At 37.3% G+C, this 22,445-nt stretch overlaps 1 protein-coding gene across 1 annotated transcript in view; it reads left to right on the top strand.

Moving 5' to 3' along the window:
- The window catches only part of kif14 (kinesin family member 14), a 28,948-nt gene extending 8,786 nt beyond the window's left edge, over positions 1-20,162 (top strand). The window contains exons 12-29 of the mRNA XM_065259541.1: positions 165-228; positions 348-532; positions 4,394-4,496; positions 4,752-4,906; positions 5,351-5,498; positions 5,584-5,736; positions 5,824-5,956; positions 6,361-6,454; positions 6,760-6,904; positions 9,794-9,900; positions 12,950-13,050; positions 13,796-14,032; positions 14,152-14,339; positions 15,993-16,145; positions 16,864-16,986; positions 18,144-18,218; positions 18,922-19,063; positions 19,145-20,162. Of these exons, the coding sequence (XP_065115613.1) occupies positions 165-228; positions 348-532; positions 4,394-4,496; positions 4,752-4,906; positions 5,351-5,498; positions 5,584-5,736; positions 5,824-5,956; positions 6,361-6,454; positions 6,760-6,904; positions 9,794-9,900; positions 12,950-13,050; positions 13,796-14,032; positions 14,152-14,339; positions 15,993-16,145; positions 16,864-16,986; positions 18,144-18,218; positions 18,922-19,063; positions 19,145-19,509 (2,671 nt within the window). The 3' untranslated portion in view covers positions 19,510-20,162. The remainder of the gene's footprint in view (positions 1-164; positions 229-347; positions 533-4,393; positions 4,497-4,751; positions 4,907-5,350; positions 5,499-5,583; positions 5,737-5,823; positions 5,957-6,360; positions 6,455-6,759; positions 6,905-9,793; positions 9,901-12,949; positions 13,051-13,795; positions 14,033-14,151; positions 14,340-15,992; positions 16,146-16,863; positions 16,987-18,143; positions 18,219-18,921; positions 19,064-19,144) is intronic.
- Positions 20,163-22,445: the final 2,283 nt, after the last annotated feature.

The raw sequence follows: 22,445 nt of genomic DNA, 5'->3' as shown, positions 1-22,445 counted from the left end.
ACTTTTATATTATTTTGTTAAATTAGGGAGTGTATCGGAAATTTGTTTGCGAACAATCATTTGCAATTTGTTTTGTGTCGCAAAAAGTTTTTGAGTTTGCGGCACCTTTTTGCTTGCACAAAAATAAGTTTTTCTCAACTTTTCTTGTCCTTTAATGCACGTAGAACTTGGAAGGAAAAATTAGAGGAGGCTGAAAAAAGAAAACGTGAAGAAACCAAAGAGTTGCAGGTAAATGAATCTGTCAAATAACATTCAGACCTTAACGGAGCGATGAGCTTTTGCAAACGTCTCATGGTCATCATCTTTCTCTTTCTTCGCTTTAATTTGTTTCTCTTTACCTCGCTCAGCGGGCTGGCGTCACCTTTAAGGTGGATAACCGCCTACCTAACCTTGTGAACCTGAATGAGGATCCGCAGCTGTCAGAGATGTTGTTGTACATGATTAAAGAGGGTGAGACCAAGGTCGGCAAACTCAAGTCCGAGTTGAACCACGACATACAGCTGTCTGGGGCTCTTATCGCCGATGAGCACTGGTGAGATGGATTGTGTCCTACTTTTGTTCAGTTATTCACTTTTGATTAGATTCAAAGGGACAGAACAAATTGCATTTGCTTTAAAATAAGAGATTCCTACTCGGTCCATCTTTGACCATTTAAGGAAACAGGATTACTTCATTCTTCTGAATATGATCATGCTTATAAATTGAGAACTATATGAAGAAGATATGACTGCATACCTACTTGCAAATACTGAATTTTACACAATTACAGTATGTGCAAGCGTGTGGTCATATCTTCGTTTTAGAAATTTGTTACATTTGACCTGCACCTCGTATGGTGTGCGTTTGCTTAAATGCTATGTAAATTCAAAACTGCTATTGTGTAAAATCTGCATAATTGTTGTTGTACGTTATTCGATATTAATTCAGAGATTGAGGAATCAGCATTTTTTCCATTAATTGACATTTATCTCTCATGTGTGTTGTTTGTGTGATTTGTGCTCATTCTAAAAACAAAAACGTGCTTCTAGAGGTCATACTTAAGAGGTTATGACAATCTCATGGCAATTCGTATGTATTTTACAAGCTGGCTAATTTGTATTAATTTATACGGCCGCATTTGTACATTTTTGTACAATTTACTTTTGTTACATTGGGATTAGGGGCGGGGTTAGGTGTGGGGTTTCATTATAGTTTTTTAATGATAATCGAATGTTTTTGTACCATTTACTTCGTATGAATTAGCCAACTTGTAAAATACGTACGATTTATCGTGAGATCAGGCTGGTTAGGAGAGCAGTTTCCGTATTGTGTTTTTTTATGATAATCATATGATTTTGCACGATTCACTTCGTACGAATTAGCCAACTTGTAAAATACGTAAGTTTTATTGTGAGATCAGGCTGGTTAGGAGAGCAGTTTCCTTATATGATTATTATATAAAAAAAAAATTACGATTCACTTCGTACGAATTAGCCAACAACGAGTCATGGTAAGATCAGGCTGATTAGGAGAGCAGTTTCCTTATTGTTTTTTTTATGATAATCGTATAATTTTGCACGATTCACTTCGTACGAATTAGCCAACTTGTAAAAGACGTACAAATTCTCGTGAGATCAGGCTGGTTAGGAGAGCAGTTTCCTTATACGATTATCATTTAAAAAATAGTGTTTTTTTACGATTCACTTCGTACGAGTTAGGGGCGGGGTTAGGTGTGGGGTTTCGTTATAGTTTTTAATAATAATCGTATCTTTTTGTATGATTTACTTCGTATGAATTAGCCACCTTGTAAAATACGTACGATTTATTGTGAGATCAGGCTGGTTAGGAGAGCAGTTTCCTTATTGTTTTTTTTTATGATAATCGTATAATTTTGCACGATTCACTTTGTACGAATTAGCCAACTTGTAAAAGACGTACAAATTCTCGTGAGATCAGGCTGGTTAGGAGAGCAGTTTCCTTATACGATTATCATTTAAAAAATAGTGTTTTTTTACGATTCACTTCGTACGAGTTAGGGGCGGGGTTAGGTGTGGGGTTTCGTTATAGTTTTTAATAATAATCATATGATTTTGCACGATTCACTTTGTAAGAATTAGCCAACTTGTAAAATACGTAAGTTTTATTGTGAGATCAGGCTGGTTAGGAGAGCAGTTTCCTTATATGATTATTATATAAAAAAAAATTACGATTCACTTCGTACGAATTAGCCAACAACGAGTCATGGTAAGATCAGGCTGATTAGGAGAGCAGTTTCCTTATTGTTTTTTTTATGATAATCGTATAATTTTGCACGATTCACTTCGTACGAATTAGCCAACTTGTAAAAGACGTACAAATTCTCATGAGATCAGGCTGGTTAGGAGAGCAGTTTCCTTATACGATTATCATTTAAAAAATAGTGTTTTTTTACGATTCACTTCGTACGAGTTAGGGGCGGGGTTAGGTGTGGGGTTTCGTTATAGTTTTTAATAATAATCATATCTTTTTGTATGATTTACTTCGTATGAATTAGCCACCTTGTAAAATATGTACGATTTATCGTGAGATCAAGCTGGTTAGGAGAGCAGTTTCCTTATACGATTATTATATTTAAAAAAATTGTACGATTCACTTCGTACGAATTAGCCAACTTGTAAAATATGTACGAGTTATGGTAAGATCAGGCTTGTTAGGAGAGCAGTTTCCTTATACGATTATTATATTTAAAAAAATTGTACGATTCACTTCGTACGAATTAGCCAACTTGTAAAATATGTATGAGTTATGGTAAGATCAGGCTTGTTAGGAGAGCAGTTTCCTTATTGTTTTTTTATGATAATCGTATGATTTTGTACAATTCACTTGGTACGAATTAGCCAACTTGTAAAATACGTACGAATTCTCGTGAGATCAGGCTGGTAAGGAGAGCAGTTTTCTTATACTATTATATATATTTTTTTTAAATATATAGTTTTTTTACGATTCACTTCATACGAATTAGGGGCGGGGTTAGGTGTGGGGTTTCGTTATAGTTTTTTAATAATAATCGTATCTTTTTGTACGATTTACTCCGTATGAATTAGCCAACTTGTAAAATATGTACGATTTATCGTGAGATCAAGCTGGTTAGGAGAGCAGTTTCCTTATACTATTATTATATAAAAAAATTGTACGATTCACTTCGTACGAATTAGCCAGCTTGTAAAATACGTACGAATTCTCGTGAGATCAGGCTGGTTAGGAGAGCAGTTTCCGTATTGTGTTTTTAATGATAATCGTATGATTTTGCACGATTCACTTCGTACGAATTAGCCAACTTGTAAAATACGTACGATTTATCGTGAGATCAGGCTGGTTAGGAGAGCAGTTTCCGTATTGTGTTTTTTTATGATAATCGTATGATTTTGCACGATTCACTTCGTACGAATTAGCCAACTTGTAAAATATGTAAGATTTATCGTAAGATCAAGCTGGTTAGGAGAGCAGTTTCCTTATACCATTATTATATAAAAAATTGTACGATTCACTTTGTACGAATAAGCCAACTTGTAAAATATGTATGAGTTATGGTAAGATCAGGCTTGTTAGGAGAGCAGTTTCCTTATTGTTTTTTTATGATAATCGTATGATTTTGTACAATTCACTTTGTACGAATTAGCCAACTTGTAAAATACGTACGAATTCTCGTGAGATCAGGCTGGTAAGGAGAGCAGTTTCCTTATACTATTATTATATATATATTTTTTTTAAAATATATAGTTTTTTTACGATTCACTTCGTACAAATTAGGGGCGGGGTTAGGTGTGGGGTTTCGTTATAGTTTTTTTAATAATAATCGTATCTTTTTGTACGATTTACTTCGTATGAATTAGCCAACTTGTAAAATATGTACGATTTATCGTGAGATCAAGCTGGTTAGGAGAGCAGTTTCCTTATACTATTATTATATAAAAAAAATCGTACGATTCACTTCGTACCAATAAGCCAACTTGTAAAATATGTACGAGTTATGGTAAGATCAGGCTTGTTAACAGAACAGTTTCCTTATTGTTTTTTTATGATAATCGTATAATTTTGTACGATTCACTTCGTAGAAATTAGCCAACTTGTAAAATACGTACACATTCTTGAGATCAGGCTGGTTATGTATGTAGAAGTTCAAAGGTGCAGTAGAAAAAAAGTTCAAAGAGGGAAATGTTCATGGAAAAACTAAACTAGACTTTGAATACTGTGAAATATGGCCAAACCATTTATTTGATGACACATAAGCAATTTCTTATTTACAAAAACTGAAAATGCTTAGCAACATGGGAAATTGTACGTAATTGAAAAATATAAACAAGACAATTTTATAGACTCTGTTGACCTTTTATTCCATTATGTGACTTTCTTCTGTTTCCATATTCATTTTCAGTGTCATCTCCAATGTGAACGGTACTGTCAGCATTAAGCCGATGCCGAATGCCAAGACCTACTTGAATGGAAATATTGTGTCCGAGTGCACCGTGCTTCACCACGTAAGTGACAGCATGAACCGGATGACCCTTTGGAAGCGCCCAATATTCACACAGAGGGTTTCATTACAAATTCCACTGACAGAAAGTTGGTGGCATTACAAAATTAGGATTAGGATTCATAAACAAAGATCTAAGATTGTCTGGTTGAATAATCCTCATCATGGGGCAAAAGGGGTATTAATAACCAAAAAAATGAGTCTAAACCTCATGAAACAGGAATTATACATGTGTATGCATATTTTATTTTCGTTTTAGGGTGATCGCGTGATTCTCGGAGGTGATCACTACTTTCGTTTCAACCACCCAGCTGAAGTTCAAAGCGGCAAGCGGGCATCCTGTTGGAATGCTGGAGATGGGCAGAGGGACTTTGAATTTGCCAAAAATGAACTGCTGTCTGCCCAGAGGGCTCAGTGAGTTACTAAAAAACCAACTCATATTTTTCTCGCTTTCACACAGTTCACCTAGAATACACGTTAAGAAACAGAAGCAGCTCTGACTTGAGTTTTTTTTAGTAAAAACAGGACTCGTGAGACTAAATGTCCCACGGGTTTGACTTGAACGACCCTCATACTAGGGCCGTCACGATTATGAAATTTGGTTGACCCATAAACCCTTTAGACTCATCTGCAGCAGGCTCGTATTTTGACATCACACATAATGCACATACAGTACGTTTACATGACACGCCAAACACACATTTCGAAATGATGAGCCACACATATGACGGGCTAAATACGAGTTCGTATCGTGCACCCTCGAAAAAGAAGTCACCGTCCGCCACTGCTTAAAGGTACAGCAGCAAAAAAGTATTTGTCTTGACTGTTCTTTTGACTTTATGAAATGATTTTTCGTAGACTCGAGGCAGAAATTGAAGCGGCACGGTTGAAGGCCAAAGAGGAGATGATGCAGGGGATCCAGGTGGCTAAAGAGATGGCCCAACAGGAGCTGAGCGAGCAGAAGATCCAGTATGAGAACCGAATTAAAGCTTTGGAGAGAGAGCTGGTAAGTCACCGACCGTACACATGATTCCTGCCATCCTTTTCTTTTATGAGAAAGAAAGATGTTTTATTTGTCCGTTTTATTTCAGCAGGAGGAGAGTCTGAAGAAAAGAGAGCAAGAGCAGGATAAACAGCGAGCCGTCAGTCAGATCGAACAGCTTCAGACTGTTAAAAATTTGCTAGAACAGGAAGTAAACGGCCATAAGAATCGCCTGCGGATGGAGGCCCAGGCTACCAGACAGGTACAACAGTAAAATAGGGTCACACCTGTTCACATGTCCCTGGTTTTGTGCGCAGTTTGCCAGATAAACTACTTCTACTTCATGTAGGCCATGGCCGATCATGATATCCGGCATGCTAAAATTGTGGAGGCCCTTGAGGCAGAGAAGAGGAAGATAGCCGAAGATCTTGCTCAGATTGAGAAGAAACGTGCGCTCAAAGTGAACCATACCTCTAAATCAGGTAAAATAAATATTTTCCATTATGGACATTTTTACAATAGACTTTCATACTAGGAAAAAACAATACTACGGAAGTCAATGGTGCCCCAGATCTGTTTGGTTACAAACATTTTTAAAAAATATTTTTGTGTTCAGCAGAACAATGTTTGTAAACAAACAGATCTGGGGCACCATTGACTTCCATTGTAATGTTTTTCCTGGTATGGAAGTCAATGGGGCCTCAGATCTGTTTGGTTACAAACATTTTTCAAAATATCTTTGTTTAGAAATATTGTTCTCCTGAACACAATTAAACAGATCTGGGGCACCATTGACTTCCGTAGACTTCCGTAAATATTTTCCATTATGGAAATTTTTTCAATAGTATACATTAATTAACCATATTTTGCTGCATAATGTGTGCAGCTTTTCCGCAGTGGGACGCTATGAAGCTGTCTTTGATGATTGAAGAAGCAAACAAAATCAGCGGCAAGCTCAGGAAGCACACAGTTTTCAGCAGGTACAATTTATTGAGTGGAAGTAATTTACCCTTAAAGTACTCAATCATCAGATTTTAGAGTAAAAGAGCTGTATAATTTTATCCAAAGTGACTTACAGTGGATTCAAACTTTGTTTTTGTCAGTATGTGTATTCCCTGAGAATTAAACCTATGAGCTTTTGTCAGAAAATTGCTAACGCAGTGCTCTACCAGTAGACCAGGAACATCTGGCTTGATGTAGTGTTTGTAGATTGACAAAAAAGAATGACCCATTTCACTGAAGTTGAATGGTATTGGTATCAGATAAAATGTGCCTTTTTTGACAGACACGAGGCAAATGATAAAGAAAATGGTGGTGGTGGAGACGCCCTACTGCAGGTTCAAGTCCAGAACACTAAACTGGGGATTTCCACTTTCTGGAGTCTGGAGAAGTTTCAGAGTAATTTGGCCGGCATGAGGGAACTTGAGCAGGTGGAATAATAAAATATGTTGTAACCATGTTCTTTGAGATTGACAAAATCTGAGTATTTGATGCCAATGCTGTTAAAGGGATAGTTCACCCAAAATTACATTTCTGCCATCATTTACTCTTATTTTGTTACAATGTTGTCCTGTATAAATTAATGTGTTCTGCTGTACAAATTGTTTTTTTTTAAATATCTATATTTGTGTTACCAAACTTATCTGGGGCACCATTGACTTCCATAGTAGTGTTTTTTTCTAGAATGAAAGTCAATGGTGCCTCAGAACTGTTTCTCTTTGGTTACAAACATTTTTTTAAATATCTTCATTTGTGTTTAGTAGAACAATCTTTTTAACTTAACAGATCTGGGGCACCATTTACTTCCATAATAGTGTTTTTTCCTAGTATGGAAGTCAATTGTGCCTCAGATCTGTTTGGTTACAAACATTTTTCAAAATATTTTAATTTGTGTTCAGCAGAACAATGTTTGTAACCAACCAGATCTGGGGCACCATTGACTTCCATAAGTGTTTTTTCCTAGTATGGAAGTCAATGGTGCCTCAGATCTGTTTGGTTGCAAACATTTTTCAAAATATCTTCATTTGTGTTCAGCATAATAATTTTTGAAACCAATAGATCTAAGGCACCATTGACTTCCATAGTAGTGTTTTTCCTAGTATGGAAGTCAATGGTGCCTCAGATCTGTTTGGTTACAAACATTTTTCAAAATATTTTAATTTGTGTTCAGCAGAACAATGTTTGTAACCAACCAGATCTGGGGCACCATTGACTTCCATAAGTGTTTTTTCCTAGTATGGAAGTCAATGGTGCCTCAGATCTGTTTGGTTGCAAACATTTTTCAAAATATCTTCATTTGTGTTCAGCATAATAATTTTTGAAACCAATAGATCTAAGGCACCATTGACTTCCATAGTAGTGTTTTTCCTAGTATGGAAGTCAATGGTGCCTCAGATCTGTTTGGTTACAAACATTTTTCAAAATATTTTAATTTGTGTTCAGCAGAAGAATGTTTGTAACCAAACAGATCTGGGGCACCATTGACTTCCATAGTAGTGTTTTTAATATGGATGTCAATGGTGCCACAGATCTGTTTGGTTGCAAACATTTTTCAAAATATTGTAATTTGTGTTCAGCAGAAGAATGTTTGTAACCAAACAGATCTGGGGCACCATTGACTTCCATAATAGTGTTTTTTTTATATGGAAGTCAATGGTGCCTCAGATCTGTTTGGTTACAAACATTTTTAAAATATCTTCATTTGTGTTCAGCAGAACAAAGTTTGTAACCAATAGATCTGAGGCACCATTGACTTCCATAGTAGTGTTTTTTCCTAGAATGGAAGTCAATGGTGCCTCAGATCTGTTTGGTTACTAACATTTTTTAAATATCTTTATTTGTGTTCAGCAGAACGGTGTTTGTAAACAAACAGATCTGGGGCGACATTGACTTCCATACTAGGAAAAACACTATTATGGAAGTCAATGGTGCCTCAGATCTGTTTGGTTACAAACGTTTTTCAAATATCTTCATTTGTGTTCAACAGAACAATTTTGTAACCAGACCGATTGGGGCACCATTGACTTCCATAGTAGTACTGTTTTACTAGTATGGAAGTCAGTGGGGCCTCAGACCTGTTTGGTTACAAACATTTTACAAAATATTTTCATTTGTGTTCAGCAGAACAATGTTTGTAACCAAACAGATCTGGGGCACCATTGGCTTCCATAGTAGTGTTTTTTACTGGTATGTAAGTCAATGGGGCCTCAGATCTGTTTGGTTACAAACATTTTTCAAAATATCTGTGTTTACAAATATTGTTCTCCTGAACACAATTAAACAGATTTGGGGCACCATTGACTTCCGTAGTATTGTTTTTATCTGCGATCTGTTTGGTTACAAACATTGTTCTGCTGAACAGAAATAAATATATTTTGAATTTTTTGTAAGCAAACAGATCTGAGGCACCATTGACTTTCATACTAGGAAAAACAATACTACGGAAGTCAATGGTGCCCCCAGATCTGTTTGGTTACAAAAAATCAAAGTATCTTCATTTTTGTTCAGCAGAACAATGTTTGTAAACAAACAGATCTGGGGCACCATTGACTTCCATTCTAGGAAAAAACACTACTATGGAAGTCAATGGAGTCTCTGTTCTGCTGAACACAAATAAAGATGTTTTGAAAAATGATTGTAACCAAACAGATCTGATGCACCATTGAGTTCCATAGTAGTGCTTATTTCCTAGTATGGAAGTCAATGGTGCATCAGATCTGTTTGGTTACAAAAAATCAAAGTATCTTCATTTGTGTTCAGCAGAATAATGTTTGTAAACAAACAAATCTGAGGCACCATTGGCTTTCATTGTAGTGTTCTTTCCTAATATGGAGGTCAATGGTGCCTCAGATCTGTTTGGTTACAAACATGTTTCAAAATATCTTCATTTATGTTCAGCAAAACAGTGTTTGTAACCAAACATTTTTGGGGCACCATTGACTTCCATAGTAGTGCTTATTTCCTAGTATGGAAGCCAATGGTGCCTCAGATCTGTGAGACAGATATGTGCATTAATTAATATTAACAGTTACAACTTTTTATTTAAAAAATGTGTTAGCCAACATGAATTAACAATGCTAATGTTTAGCATTTACTAATGTATTAACTAATGTTAACAAATTCAACCTTATTGTAAAATGTTACCAAAATATTGGATGCTGAAAATGTGGTTAGGATATGATGGTAAATATTTAATTCATAACGTAATAATAGATGAGGACATTTAAAGCTTTTTATTTCCAGAAAAAGCAGAGTTGGCGCTCAGCTTGTTACCATAAAAAAATTGAAGCTAAATCATGTTTGATGTTTATTGGTTGTAGGGGGAGAGCAGCTCTAAAGATGATGACGTGTTTTACAACCCTAATGATGAGTGGGAACAGGACTTATCTGCCTCTTCTTCAGCCTCCTCCTCCTTCTCTCGTAGAAGGTATTTACATTTATTGGTCTTCTCTGACTTCACTAAAAGATAGCGCTGTGGGCTTTTTTGTTTAACATAAAGCACAGAGGATGCTTGGTGCCCGGGAATCATAACACTGGTTCTTGTTCTCCACCGTGATGGTTTTTCCCGTTGTAAACCAAACTGAATGGAAAACTAAAGAAAGCAGCACATTGCTTTTTTGGTTCTCCACCCTTTTTCCATTTGCTTTCCCATTTTTTTTTTTCTTCTTTGGCGCCAAATTCAATATTGGTGAATTGTCGGACCAAACTCGCACCAGCCCTGAAAACGCTCCCATCTGCAGCTCTGAGAAGTCTCTGTTCTCACAGCTGGTTTAGTTTTGTAGACCATCGCTTACTTTTTCCTCACGACTTTCTCTTCCCTTTACCCCGTTTACTTTGGTAAATTTTGGGTGAATTGAAAGCAAGTGGCCAGCGTTTTGTTATCTGATAACTCAAACCTCATATATAGATGTAGATGAAAATGCACATCTTTTGTAGTGTGAACGCTAATCCACCTTGTTGCATCTCAGACAGCAAGGATTAGATGAGGTTGTTTACCTGTCAATCATTAAATGTTCCCTTACGAAAATTAACCATGGTTTTACTAAAGTTAAAACGAAAAAAACATGGTTACTCTAGAAAAATCATGGTAACCACAAAATTACCATGGTTTTAAAAACCACAATAAAACCATGGTAAATTTTTGTAAGTATGACTGTATGTGCACAAAATGTTTATCTGATATTAATAGGCTATGCGATTATCCAGATTGGGGTGGACGATAAACCTTTAGATATGATAAACCAGTAAAAATGTGTGAACCGGTAGAGAATTTTGACTATCGTAGCTATCGAGGTTACGCACCCACGTCACGTTGTTGTGCGTGTGGTCATGAAAACTTAAGCAGAGTCGCAGAACCCCCTCCCCTGACGCGAATTTCCACGTGAATGTCTCGAATGACTAGAATTTCACGCGCGCCTTTCATGCGCGAATGAAGCGAGTAAACTCATGCTGCGTTTACACCAGCCACGGTAGAGGCGGCAAATGTGGGTGATTTACATGTTAAGTCAATGCAAAGACACGATTAGGCATCCTGCGGCGCGGTTCTGCGCGAATTGAGCGTTGCTGCGGGAAACGCGCGAGTTGAAAAATCTGAACTTCGACGGATTTCCCCGTCGCGTTATCCAATCAGGACCTTGCTGTAGTAGTGACTTGATTACAGAAAGCGAGCAGAGTTGCAGAAGTCCCTCCCATGATGCGAATTTCCGCGTAAATGTCTCGAATGACTAGAATTTCACGCGTGCCTTTCACATGCAAATGAAGCGAGTAAACTCATGCTGCGTTTACACCAGCCACGGTAGAGTCGGCAAGCGCGGGTGATTTACATGTTAAGTCAATGCAAAGACGCGATTAGGCATCTTGCTGCGCAGAATGCGCGAATTGAGCGTTGCCGCGGGAAACGAGCGAGTTGAAAAATCTGAACTTCTGCGGATTTCTGCAGCGCATTAACCAATCAGGACCTTGCTGTAGTAGTGACTTGATTACAGGAAGTGAGCGGAGTCTCAGCAGAGTCGCAGAAGCCCCTCCCATGACGTGAATTTCCGTGTGAATGACTAGAATTTCACATGCGGCTTTAACACGTGAATGAAGCGAGTAAACTCAAATGTTCAAGCGTCCAACTACGCGTGAATAGCGCGTTTTTGCCGCCTCTACCGCGGCTGGTGTAAACGCACAGTCAAATGTGCAAGCGTCCAACTACGCGCGAATAGCGTGTTTTTGCTGCCTCTACCGCGGGTGGTGTAAACGCACAGTCAAATGTTCAAGCGTCCAACTACGCGCGAATAGCGTGTTTTTGCTGCCTCTACCGCGGGTGGTGTAAACGCACAGTCAAATGTTCAAGCGTCCAACTACGCGCGAATAGCGCGTTTTTGCCGCCTCTACCGCGGCTGGTGTAAACGCACAGTCAAATGTTCCAGCGTCCGACTACGCGCTATTCGCGCGTTTTTGCCGCCTCTACCGCGGGTGGTGTAAACGCACAGTCAAATTTTCAAGCATCCAACTACTCGCGAATAGCGCGTTTTTGCCGCCTCTACCGCGGCTGGTGTAAACGCACAGTCAAATGTTCAAGCGTCCAACTACGCGCGAACAGCGCGTTTTTGCCGCCTCTACCCCGGCTGGTGTAAACGCACAGTCAAATGTTCAAGCGTCCAACTGCGCGCGAACAGCGCGTTTTTGCCGCCTCTACCGCGGCTGGTGTAAACGCAAAGTCAAATGTTCAAGCGTCCAACTGCGTGCGAACAGCGCGTTTTTGCCGCCTCTACCGCGGCTGGTGTAAACGCAAAGTCAAATGTTCAAGCGTCCAACTGCGTGCGAACAGCGCGTTTTTGCCGCCTCTACCGCGGCTGGTGTAAACGCAAAGTCAAATGTTCAAGCGTCCAACTGCGTGCGAACAGCGCGTTTTTGCCGCCTCTACCGCGGCTGGTGTAAACGCAAAGTCAAATGTTCAAGCGTCCAACTGCGTGCGAACAGCGCGTTTTTGCCGCCTCTACCGCGGCTGGTGTAAACGCAAAGTCAAATGTTCAAGCGTCCAACTGCGTGCGAACAGCGCGTTTTTGCCGCCTCTACCGCGGCTGGTGTAAACGCAAAGTCAAATGTTCAAGCGTCCAACTGCGTGCGAACAGCGCGTTTTTGACGCCTCTACCGCGGCTCGTGTGAAAATGCAGTCAAATGTTCAAGCCTCCAACTACGCGCGAATAGCGCGTTTTTGCTGCCTCTACCGCGGCTGGTGTAAACGCACAGTCAAATGTTCCAGCGTCCAACTACGCGCGAATAGCCGAGTGTGAGATGGGTTTTACTGCCAGCCAGGTGTAAGTGTTGCTTCTGTGCTTTTTTTAAAGGAGGTCTATAGGGACTTTAACTGTTCAAATGCACATGGCATAACTAACTATTGCAGAAGTAGCATTAAATGGTGATGTCTAAAAGTGGTGGTTAAAGATATGAGTAACATTCTGGGGTGTTTTTTTTTACTTCTGGTTTAGGAGTAGAAGTTTATTAAAGGGCAGGAGGATTTCGGGCCGTCTCTATGAGATCCGAGTGCACCCCATTCAAAGCTTACTTTGTGGTCCCTCACAGTCTTCTGGTAAAGTACCACTTATACCTTGTGTATACACAAACTGCAAATTCATTTTAATGCATGTAAGCATTGCTATTAATCATTTTTTGGTAGAATTGCTACCAATGCAATAAGGTAATGAACAGAAATCATGTAACACACCAATATTGGATTTTTATTTTGATGAATTTTATTCTATTTATTTTGACAGCTTTTAGTTTTATTATTTATTATTCTTTATATTAAGGTATTGCATAAGTTTAGTATTGCATCATCAACATGTCTGGATTAACCGTGAGCCTGTCTGTGAACCCCAGGCTGATGTCTCATCATGTAATGATGAGCATCAGAGTTTAAAGGCGGGGTGCACAATCTCTGAAAGCCAATGTTTATTTGAAAATCACATAAACAAACACGCCCCTACCCCAATAGAATCTGGACCTTCTTTTGATAGACCCGCCCCACACATATGTGACCAAGGCAACGGTGAAGTGTTCTTCAAAACATTGTGCACCCCGCCTTTAATTTTTATCTCTGATTTTACATTAATTTCTATCTTTGACATGAATTTACTCAGTCAATATTAAAAATATCAAGGTTATTTTTTCACAGAATGTTCTTTATGATAATTTTATGTAGAAAACCGTAAATCATAAAAAAATGACTTTGACTGGGTTTTCAGACTGGGCTCCTATGCATTTAGGGATGACCTTCTTGGTAAATGGTAATATAGCTTCACTATGAGTTACTATTATGATATTATTTGTCTCAGGACTGATGGGTATGAGCAAGCCCCCCTCCTTCCATTCCAGCACCTCTGACTCCGCCCTCCCAGCCATCTGCAAGGATCTGATTGGCGCGTCCGTCGCCCGTCTGCGCTCCTGCCAATCAACCGAGGAGGACGAAAGCTTGGCCGACAAACTGACCCTAGACCTGCTCGCCATACACGCTGCCGTCAGATCCATCGCGGACCTCTACGAGCACCTCAATGATGACTGTCAGGAGAACTGTAAGCGTGTTTAGCTTAAGAAAAAACAGCTATTCAATTACTCAAATATTAATATGAAAGTTGAGGTCTTCTAATTTATCCAGAGAGACTCATTTTGTTGTTTATGTACATGGTAACAGTGTTTGCCTGCAGTACCGAAGCCCAGACTCATCTAGTGAAGGCCACCTCAGCCGTCGAAAGGGCCGTGTTTGTTACTATGCACTGGGTCTCCAGCACTAAGCCCAGCTCAAACGCAGCCTCTCAGACAGCCGAAGAGCTCAAAATGGAGGTCAAAAAAATCGGAGGCTATCTTCAATTACTCATTCAGGTGCTTAATGCATTAAATGTGGAAATGTACGGTACAGGGCTTAGTCCCAGACTAAAATGCATGTATGAGCTGCCTTAGTTTATAAACATCTTGTACCCTGCAAAAAAAAAAATTCAAAAAAAGAAATTCTTAGTATTTTTGTCTTGTTTTCAGTAAAAATATCTAAAAATTCTTAAATGAAGATGCGTTTTCTTGATGAGCAAAATGACGTATGAAAATAAGTCTAGTTTTTAGACCACAAATATCAAATTGAAGTGATTTTGTGCATAAAACAAGCAAAAAAAATCTGCCAATGGGGAAAGCAAAAAAATCTTGAAAATTTTTCTTAAACACTAAATTCAAGAAAAATTCAAGAAAAAATTGCTTACCCCATTCCCATTGGCAGATTTGTTTTTCTTGTTTTATGCACAAAATCACTTAAATTTGATATTTTTGGTCTAAAAACTAGACTTATTTTCTTGGGTCGTTTTGCTTCTTACTGTAAGAATTTTTAGATATTTTTACTGAAAACATGAAAAAAATACTAAGAATTTTTTTCTTGAAAAAATAATTTTGCAGTGAACTGACATATCTTAACACTTATTTTTTTCTCAAGATGCTCACATGTTTTGTTTTTTGTAAGGTTTGTTTTATGTCCTAATACACTGCAAAAAATTATTTTCAAGAAAACATTTTCTTTTTGTCTTGTTTTCAGTAAAAATATCTAAAAATTCTTAAATTAAGATGCTTTTCCTTGATGAGTAAAACAACTCAAGAAAATAAGTCTAGTTTTTAGACCAAAAATATCAAATTTAAGTGATTTTGTGCATAAACAAGCAAGAAAATCTGCCAATGGGGTAAGCAAATTTTTCTTGAATTTAGTGTTTAAGAAAAATGTTCAAGATTTTTTTGCTTACCCCATTGGCAGATTTTTTTGCTTGTTTATGCACAAAATCACATACATTAGATATTTTTGGTCTAAAAACTAGACTTATTTTCTTGGGTCGTTTTGCTCATCAAGAAAAAGCATCTTAATATAAGAATTTTTAGATATGTTTTATTGAAAACAAGACCAAAATACTAAGAATATTTTTTCTTGAAAATCATTTTTTGCAGTGTTTTCCTGATGAAGTCATTTTTTGCAGTGCAGACAGGATTTAGATTACTTAGTATTTTTGGATTGTTTTCAGTAAAAATATCAAAACAATTCTTAAATTAAGATGAATTTTCTTGATGAGCAAAATGACTTAGGAAAATAAGTCTAGTTTTTAGACAAAAAAATATAAACTTTAAGTAAATTAGTGCTTAAAACAAGCAAAAAAATCTGCCTAATGAAAAGAAAAAAATTCTTGAAATAAGTTTACTTTTTTCATAAAGACTTAATTCAAGAAACTTTTTCTTGTTCCATTGGCAGAATTTTTTTTTGCTTGTTTTAAGCACTAATTTACCTAGATTTGATATTTTTTTCTCTAAAAACTAGACTGATTTTCCTAGGTCATTTTGCCTATCAAAAAAATACATCTGAAGAATTTTTTTGTTATTTTTACTGAAAACAAAGCAAAAATACTAATTAAGAAAGTCATTTTTTGCAATTAATAATTAATCCTTCGTATTAAACTTTGTATATATTACTTATTTCTGTAAGTAAAAGTTTGCTAAATAATCTTTACTTAGGGCTGTGACTCTGAGATCTCCTCAATGGTAACAGAGGCGCAGAGGAAGGTTTCCAAGTGTCTGAACACGTCTCTCAGCACCATCGGCTTGTTGGCGACAGTAAGCGGGACTGATCTTCATGTGACCGAACTCGGTTCAGAGATGATAGGCAGTGTGAGTATCTTTTTTTCTTGAAAGTTTGTGAATCTGGAGGGGAAAATTCAAGGCCCAGGGAAGTTTTTGAAAATATACATACATAGATACAGGTCATTGAAAGTGCTTGAATCTATTTTATGCAAGAAGTTTTCTGGAAAAAAAACCATATTATTCCCTGTGTAGTGTAGGATAATATCATAAAAATTCTAGACTTTTAAGCTTGAAAGGGAACTGTAACAATGTATCTTAAAAGGTTACACAATGTAACCTTGCTCTCACATGAAATGTTTCCCCACATTTAGTCCTTGACTTTGAGGGTATTGGACCTGGAAAGTCCTTGAATTTGAAGTTAACTAAGGTGTGGGAACCCTGATTGATATGAAAATGCTTATTTTAAGAGTATTTGGTAGAATAAAACAATAATAATATAACAGTTGAAACCTTTATGCATACCCAAGTTGTAAACTTCAAAAAGTGAATATGAATATGCAATTTTTACTCCCCGCCTCTGCTCAAACTCACAGGTCTAGAGATATGAATATGCAAATTAGTCCCTGCCTCCGCTCTTTCGCACCACCTCGGACCATATGTATATATGTAAATAGATGCTTTATTCTGCAGTTTCAGACATTTCTATTGCTGAGGTCATATAGTAATGTAGTGAACAAATGTAAACCTTATTTCACTTAAAAAATGATTGGAAAATCACCGTCATGTCTCCTTTTTATCTCTTTAGAGGTCGGTTGTGGATACTTTGCAGGATGGGATGCGTCGTGGTGTCTCTGCACTTCTCGACACTGGTCTGTCCATCACCAAACTGATGCTTCGGGATGCTCAGATTGCTCAGCCTAGAACACAGGTAAGTGCTCAACGTTTACTAAACAAATGCTATAGTACGTAATTGCAACATCATGTCCTAACCAGATGGGATGCAATAAGATTCCAGCGACAAGCATGCGACCGAATCAATGAATTATCACAACCAATCTCTTTGCAAGCGAGCTGCTGTCCTGCACACACATAGAAAATAAAAAAGTACTAAGTACTGTCAAACGATTAAACACGCCGACTTTTGTGATTTTTAGCTTTTTCGCCGTATCCCCCAGAGTTGGATAAGTCCATACAACCTTTTTAATCTCCGTGTGTCCGGCCGTAATTCTGTCTGACGCACCCACCGCTAGCCTAGCCTAGAACAAAGACTGGATGTTAATGGCTCCAGCTAGCATGCTGCTCCCAATAAGTGACAAAATAAGGTCAAATGATCTTGTTATTTGTACACGATGTGACCTATACAAATCACAACATATAAACAAGAAAATGTTGGTTTTATTTTGTCAGTTATTTGGAGCAGTATGCTAGCTGGAGCCATTTGCTTCCAGTCTTTGTGCTAAGCTATGCTAGCGGTGTGTGTGTCAAAGATGAAAAGGGTATGTATGGACTTATCTCACTCTGGGGGATTTGGTGAAAAACCTAAAGTCCCAAAAATTCAGCGTGTTCCTTTAAGACACAAACTCTGACGAGATAGGAAAGAGGCCTTCAACCGCGTCCCGCGGCGCAGGGTTGCGTTGCATCTGGTTAGGACATGGTGTAAGTTCAAATCTTTTATTTGGTATTTAAATGAGATTTTAACATGTTGTGAAAACATTAACAAACCATTATAAATAAACATTATTGAGAGTTTATCATGTAAATTAACGCCATAAAAGGTATGTTTGTTTTTTTAATTGGCTTTATGCCCAGCTGCACTACTTCCTGAACTTCAGCCAGCTCCTTGTTTCCTGTCTGCCATTATTGGACAAACTGATTAATCCAGGTGTGCCTGACCTCAGTAGTCACAACAACAATAATCAGACACACCTGGATTATCAGTTTGTCCAATAATGGCAGACAGGAAACAAGGAGCTGGCTGAAGTTCAGGAAGTAGTGCAGCTGGGCATGAAGCCTATTGTGTTTCAATTGTTGTAAATGTATACCTTATCATAACTTCATACTTTTTTTGCAATTTGTCATTTTTAGATTTTACAAAGTTTGAAAACCAGAATGGTGGAGGTCGCCCTCGCTCTACAACGCTACATCCACTGCAGTTTATCGGTACACCTAACAAGCAGCAATCATTGTTGTCATTCAGGATAAAATGTATTGGATTGATGACTATCCCCACAATGGTTAAGGCACACTTGCTTTCACAACGCTTGTAAAACGTGGTACCCAAACAGTCTTATCACACGTCTTGGGTTGCTTTGCCGCTTAGAAAATGAATGGATTGAGTGGTGTGTTATCTGTCACTTTAATGTGGCTGTAACGGTTATCTTTAATACACAAACTACAGGCTCGTCGCTATTGTTAAACAAGAGAATGGGATGCTAGGTCAAACAATAGATACCCACCCTCCCTACCTGAACTCTGTGACCCGAAACGAACGAGACTCATCAATTTTGAAGTTATTTGTTGTTTTGTTTTTGGGATATAAGATGTTGGACAGAAGCTATGCTGCTCTTCAATACAATGTAAGTGAATGGTGCCTGATGTTGTTAAAGGGACACTCCACTTTTTTTGAAAATAGGCTCATTTTCCAGCTCCCCTAGAGTTAAACATTTGATTTTTATATGTAATATCATTGCGACTAATCCTTTAAGCTCCAAAAGCACTATTTATATTAGTCAAGACACTTTCCATTTCATGAAAGAAGTTAAACGAAAGGTTGGTCGTATCGGTTTGGGGTAAACTTCTACTTTTAAAACATAATAGCGAAGATAACGTCTCTGAAAATGTACATCTATCTCTTTGTTCACAGGAGAGCTCAGACTCCATTGAAAATAGTGCAGAGCACGATAAAGACACAGACATGTATGGACTTCAAAACACTGCATCTAAACTCCTTAAGCTAAACCAGGCTCTCACGGATCTGCACTCATCATTGTCTGGCTCCCTGAAGGGTATCTCATTCTTTCCACAATAACGTGTCTAATTCTCGGTTATGACAAATATGTGACTTCATTTTGTGATTTCTGATGCAGGGAGAGGTAGCGACGCTGGCCTCAGTTCTTTTAGGCAAGCGGTCCAGTCTTCGTCCAAGACTATTGATGATATCATCAATGGTCTCCCGCGCCAAATAAGAGGTGGGCGTGCCGACATTCTCCAGCTTCCATGCGTGAAGAGCACCGTTGCCGCCCGCGATGACGTGCACTCGTCGCTCTGCGCTTTAATGGGGGCGTGGGATAAAAGCACGGATGACATTCGTTTGGTGGATGCGGATGATTGTTTAACTAAAGCGGAGCTGCAAGATCCTGGTTATGGCAACAAAAAACGAACTGTGCCTAAAGTTGTGTATTCTCTATCCTCAGGCATTAGCACGTGTTCCAGAGATGGCCGCTGGGTGTGATTTGGACCCTTACTAAGTGAATGGGTACTAGTCATGTAAATAACCTAATTGGGTGTAATGTTTAAAAGCTAAAATAAGCTTTTGTATTCAGAACAGAGCATATAAGAGCAAAAGTATGTATGAATTTTGTATGTAATGTGCTGTCTGAAAAATGTACAACCTGTTGATTTAATTTGAGTTTGTCATGAGGTTTCATTGAAGGTATTATTTGTATAATGTACGAGGATGGTGTCTATATACTTTGCAAACGACCAAGCACAATTCCTTTGATGGTTTGTAGTGAAAATCTTCGTTTATGTCCAGATTGGTTATAAATCACTCAGAAAACACTTTACTGTAGACTATATATTTGCACTTGAAATCTTTGCACAGGCTTGGTGGTATTAAGTAGGCTTGGAAATGTGTTTCTTGGCAGCTGTAGCCACATTTTTTCTGAATCATGTAACTGTTTGATGATAATTTATACTTTGGTAATAAACGCCCACTGGGACTCAGTCTTGTGTCCTTTTAAATGACTCGAAACTCTTTCCAGGAGTTGTGCCTAAGGTTATACAAATTATGTAATTTCAATACTTCCCTAACGGAAAGTAATTGTTTCGCTCCATGATTTGTTTTATTTGAAAGTGGATTTTTTTGCACATAAATTGATGGAAAATTGCTTACAAAATATGTATCATGTATTTCTATAAAGATGTATGAATGTTTAACATACTTATGCATTTTGTTTTTCTAATTCACTGCAAAAAATGACTTTTCAAGAATACATTTTCTTAGTATTTTTGTCTTGTTTTTAGTAAAAATATCTAAAAATTCTTAAATTAATATGCCTTTTCTTGATGAGTAAAATGACCCAAGAAAATAAGTCGTTTTTAGACCAAAAAGATGAAATTTAAGTGAATTTGTGCATAAAACAAAGAAAAAAATAGGGTAAGAAAATTTTGTCACAATTGCCAACACTGAAAAAATGACTTGCTTACTTTCTAAGCATTTTTGTCTTGTTTTCAGTATAAATAATTAAACATTATTTAATTAAGATGTATTTTGTGATGAGCAAAGACCTAATAAAATAAGTCTAGTTTTTTGAAAAAAATTTTTTAAATGTAAGTGCATTTTTGCATAAAACAAGGAAAAAACAGGGTAAGAAAAAATATAGAAATAATTTATCTTTTTTCTTAAACACTAAATTCAAGAAAATTTGCTGATTTTCATGAAAATAATTTTTTTGCAGTGGTTTTTTTTAGTTTTTTTGTCTTTATTTAGTACAAATATCAAAAATTCTTAAAACAAGATGTTTTTTTTCTTGAGAAAAGTGACCGAACAAAATAAGTCTGGTTTGTGGACAAAAAATATTAAAATTAAAGTGAATTTGTGGTAAAACAAGCTAAAAAAAATCTGGGGTAAGAATTCTTGAATTTTTCTTGAATTAAGTCTTTAAGAATAAAGATAAATTATTTCTATATTTTTTCTTACCCCATTTTTTCCTTGTTTTATGCAAAAATTACATTTAATTTTTTTTTTCCAAAAACTAGACTTATTTTATTAGGTCTTTGCTCATCGAGAAAATACATCTTAATTTAAGAATTTTTTGATATTTATACTGAAAACAAGACAAAAATGCTAAAAAAAAGTAAGCAAGTCATTTTTTCAGTGTTGGCAATTGTGACAATTTTTTTTTTCACAAAATATTATTACCACAAATGTTGAAAAATATTTAGCAACATTCAGACGTTACAAAGAATTCAATAATCAGGAATTTAAAAGCCACAAATCAATAGTAGACTTTTAAAATATGGTTGTTTTTTTAGGATATGTTATGGATTGATCTTTTACACTATATCCGGACATCTTACACGTGTATGTATTGCACAAACATCAAAAACTCAAAGCTAATGTCATTAGCTGTGATAAGCGCTAGTTAACGTTGTCGCGTGCCTCGTGTTGAGAGCATAGAGCAGGGGTTCTCAAAGTCCGGACTCCGGTCCGGATCCGGACCCGACGAGAACTTGATCCGGACCCGCGTCCACTTCATATTACAAGTGCATTAATTTCTATGTGATTGATTAAACGTGAGCATTTGCTACATTACAAATGCATATTGAACTTGTAAACCATTCGTTTAGTTTTGTTTTCTTTTTAGATTTAAGAGTATTCCTGGTCCGAAAATAAAACGAGTTATTTAAAAATTTCCTGTGTGACGCTGTAGCCATCACACCCAGATATTATGCACAGCTACTTCACGTACTACGGCTTTTGATCAGTAAGTCCTTATCAATCTGCAATCACTGTTGGTTTGAGTCGTTTAAAACATGCATTTGAAAAAGCAACACTCGTCAAACATAATCTTTATACATATTCTTTATTATCATGAAAATACCTGAAAAGGTTTGAAGAACAGCAATATAAATATATCCTTAAGACATTTCCTGGAGCTGCGTGTGTCTTGTTCTTCGTCTGCAGCGCATATTAAGTTTCTGCCCGAGAGCGCCCCCTGGCTTTTGGATGTAGCGGCAGTTCACCGTAATTCATTGAGAAGCAAAGCAAGCATCAAAACCAATTTATAGGTGCACCCCTAATTTTGGTCAGTGTCTCTGCTTACCAACCACACTTTTTTGCCATGGTTTATGCATCTGATGGAGAACAAACTGTGCCATTTCTCTAATTAGATTGCTCTGTATTTTGCACCTGGTTACTTTTTGCATATTTCTTGTGTTTATATTTAAAAAAAATTTTTACTTTAAATGCAAAATACACTTATGTTTTATCCCAAACTGTTTGTGTTGATTTGTTATATAAACAAATGATTTACATAAAGTTTTTCTGGACCTATGAAAATGATGAGAATTCAGATTCGGACCTTTGAATGTAAACTTTGAGAACCCCTGGCATAGAGGTTGAGAGGCGTGTCGAGGGCGCGCGGCGGAGGAGAAGCGCGGGAG

Source organism: Paramisgurnus dabryanus, chromosome 24, assembly GCF_030506205.2.
Source record: "Paramisgurnus dabryanus chromosome 24, PD_genome_1.1, whole genome shotgun sequence".
Taxonomy (NCBI): Eukaryota; Metazoa; Chordata; class Actinopteri; order Cypriniformes; family Cobitidae; genus Paramisgurnus; species Paramisgurnus dabryanus.
Note: the sequence above shows the minus strand (reverse complement) of the source record. Positions and strands in the feature narration are given on the sequence as shown.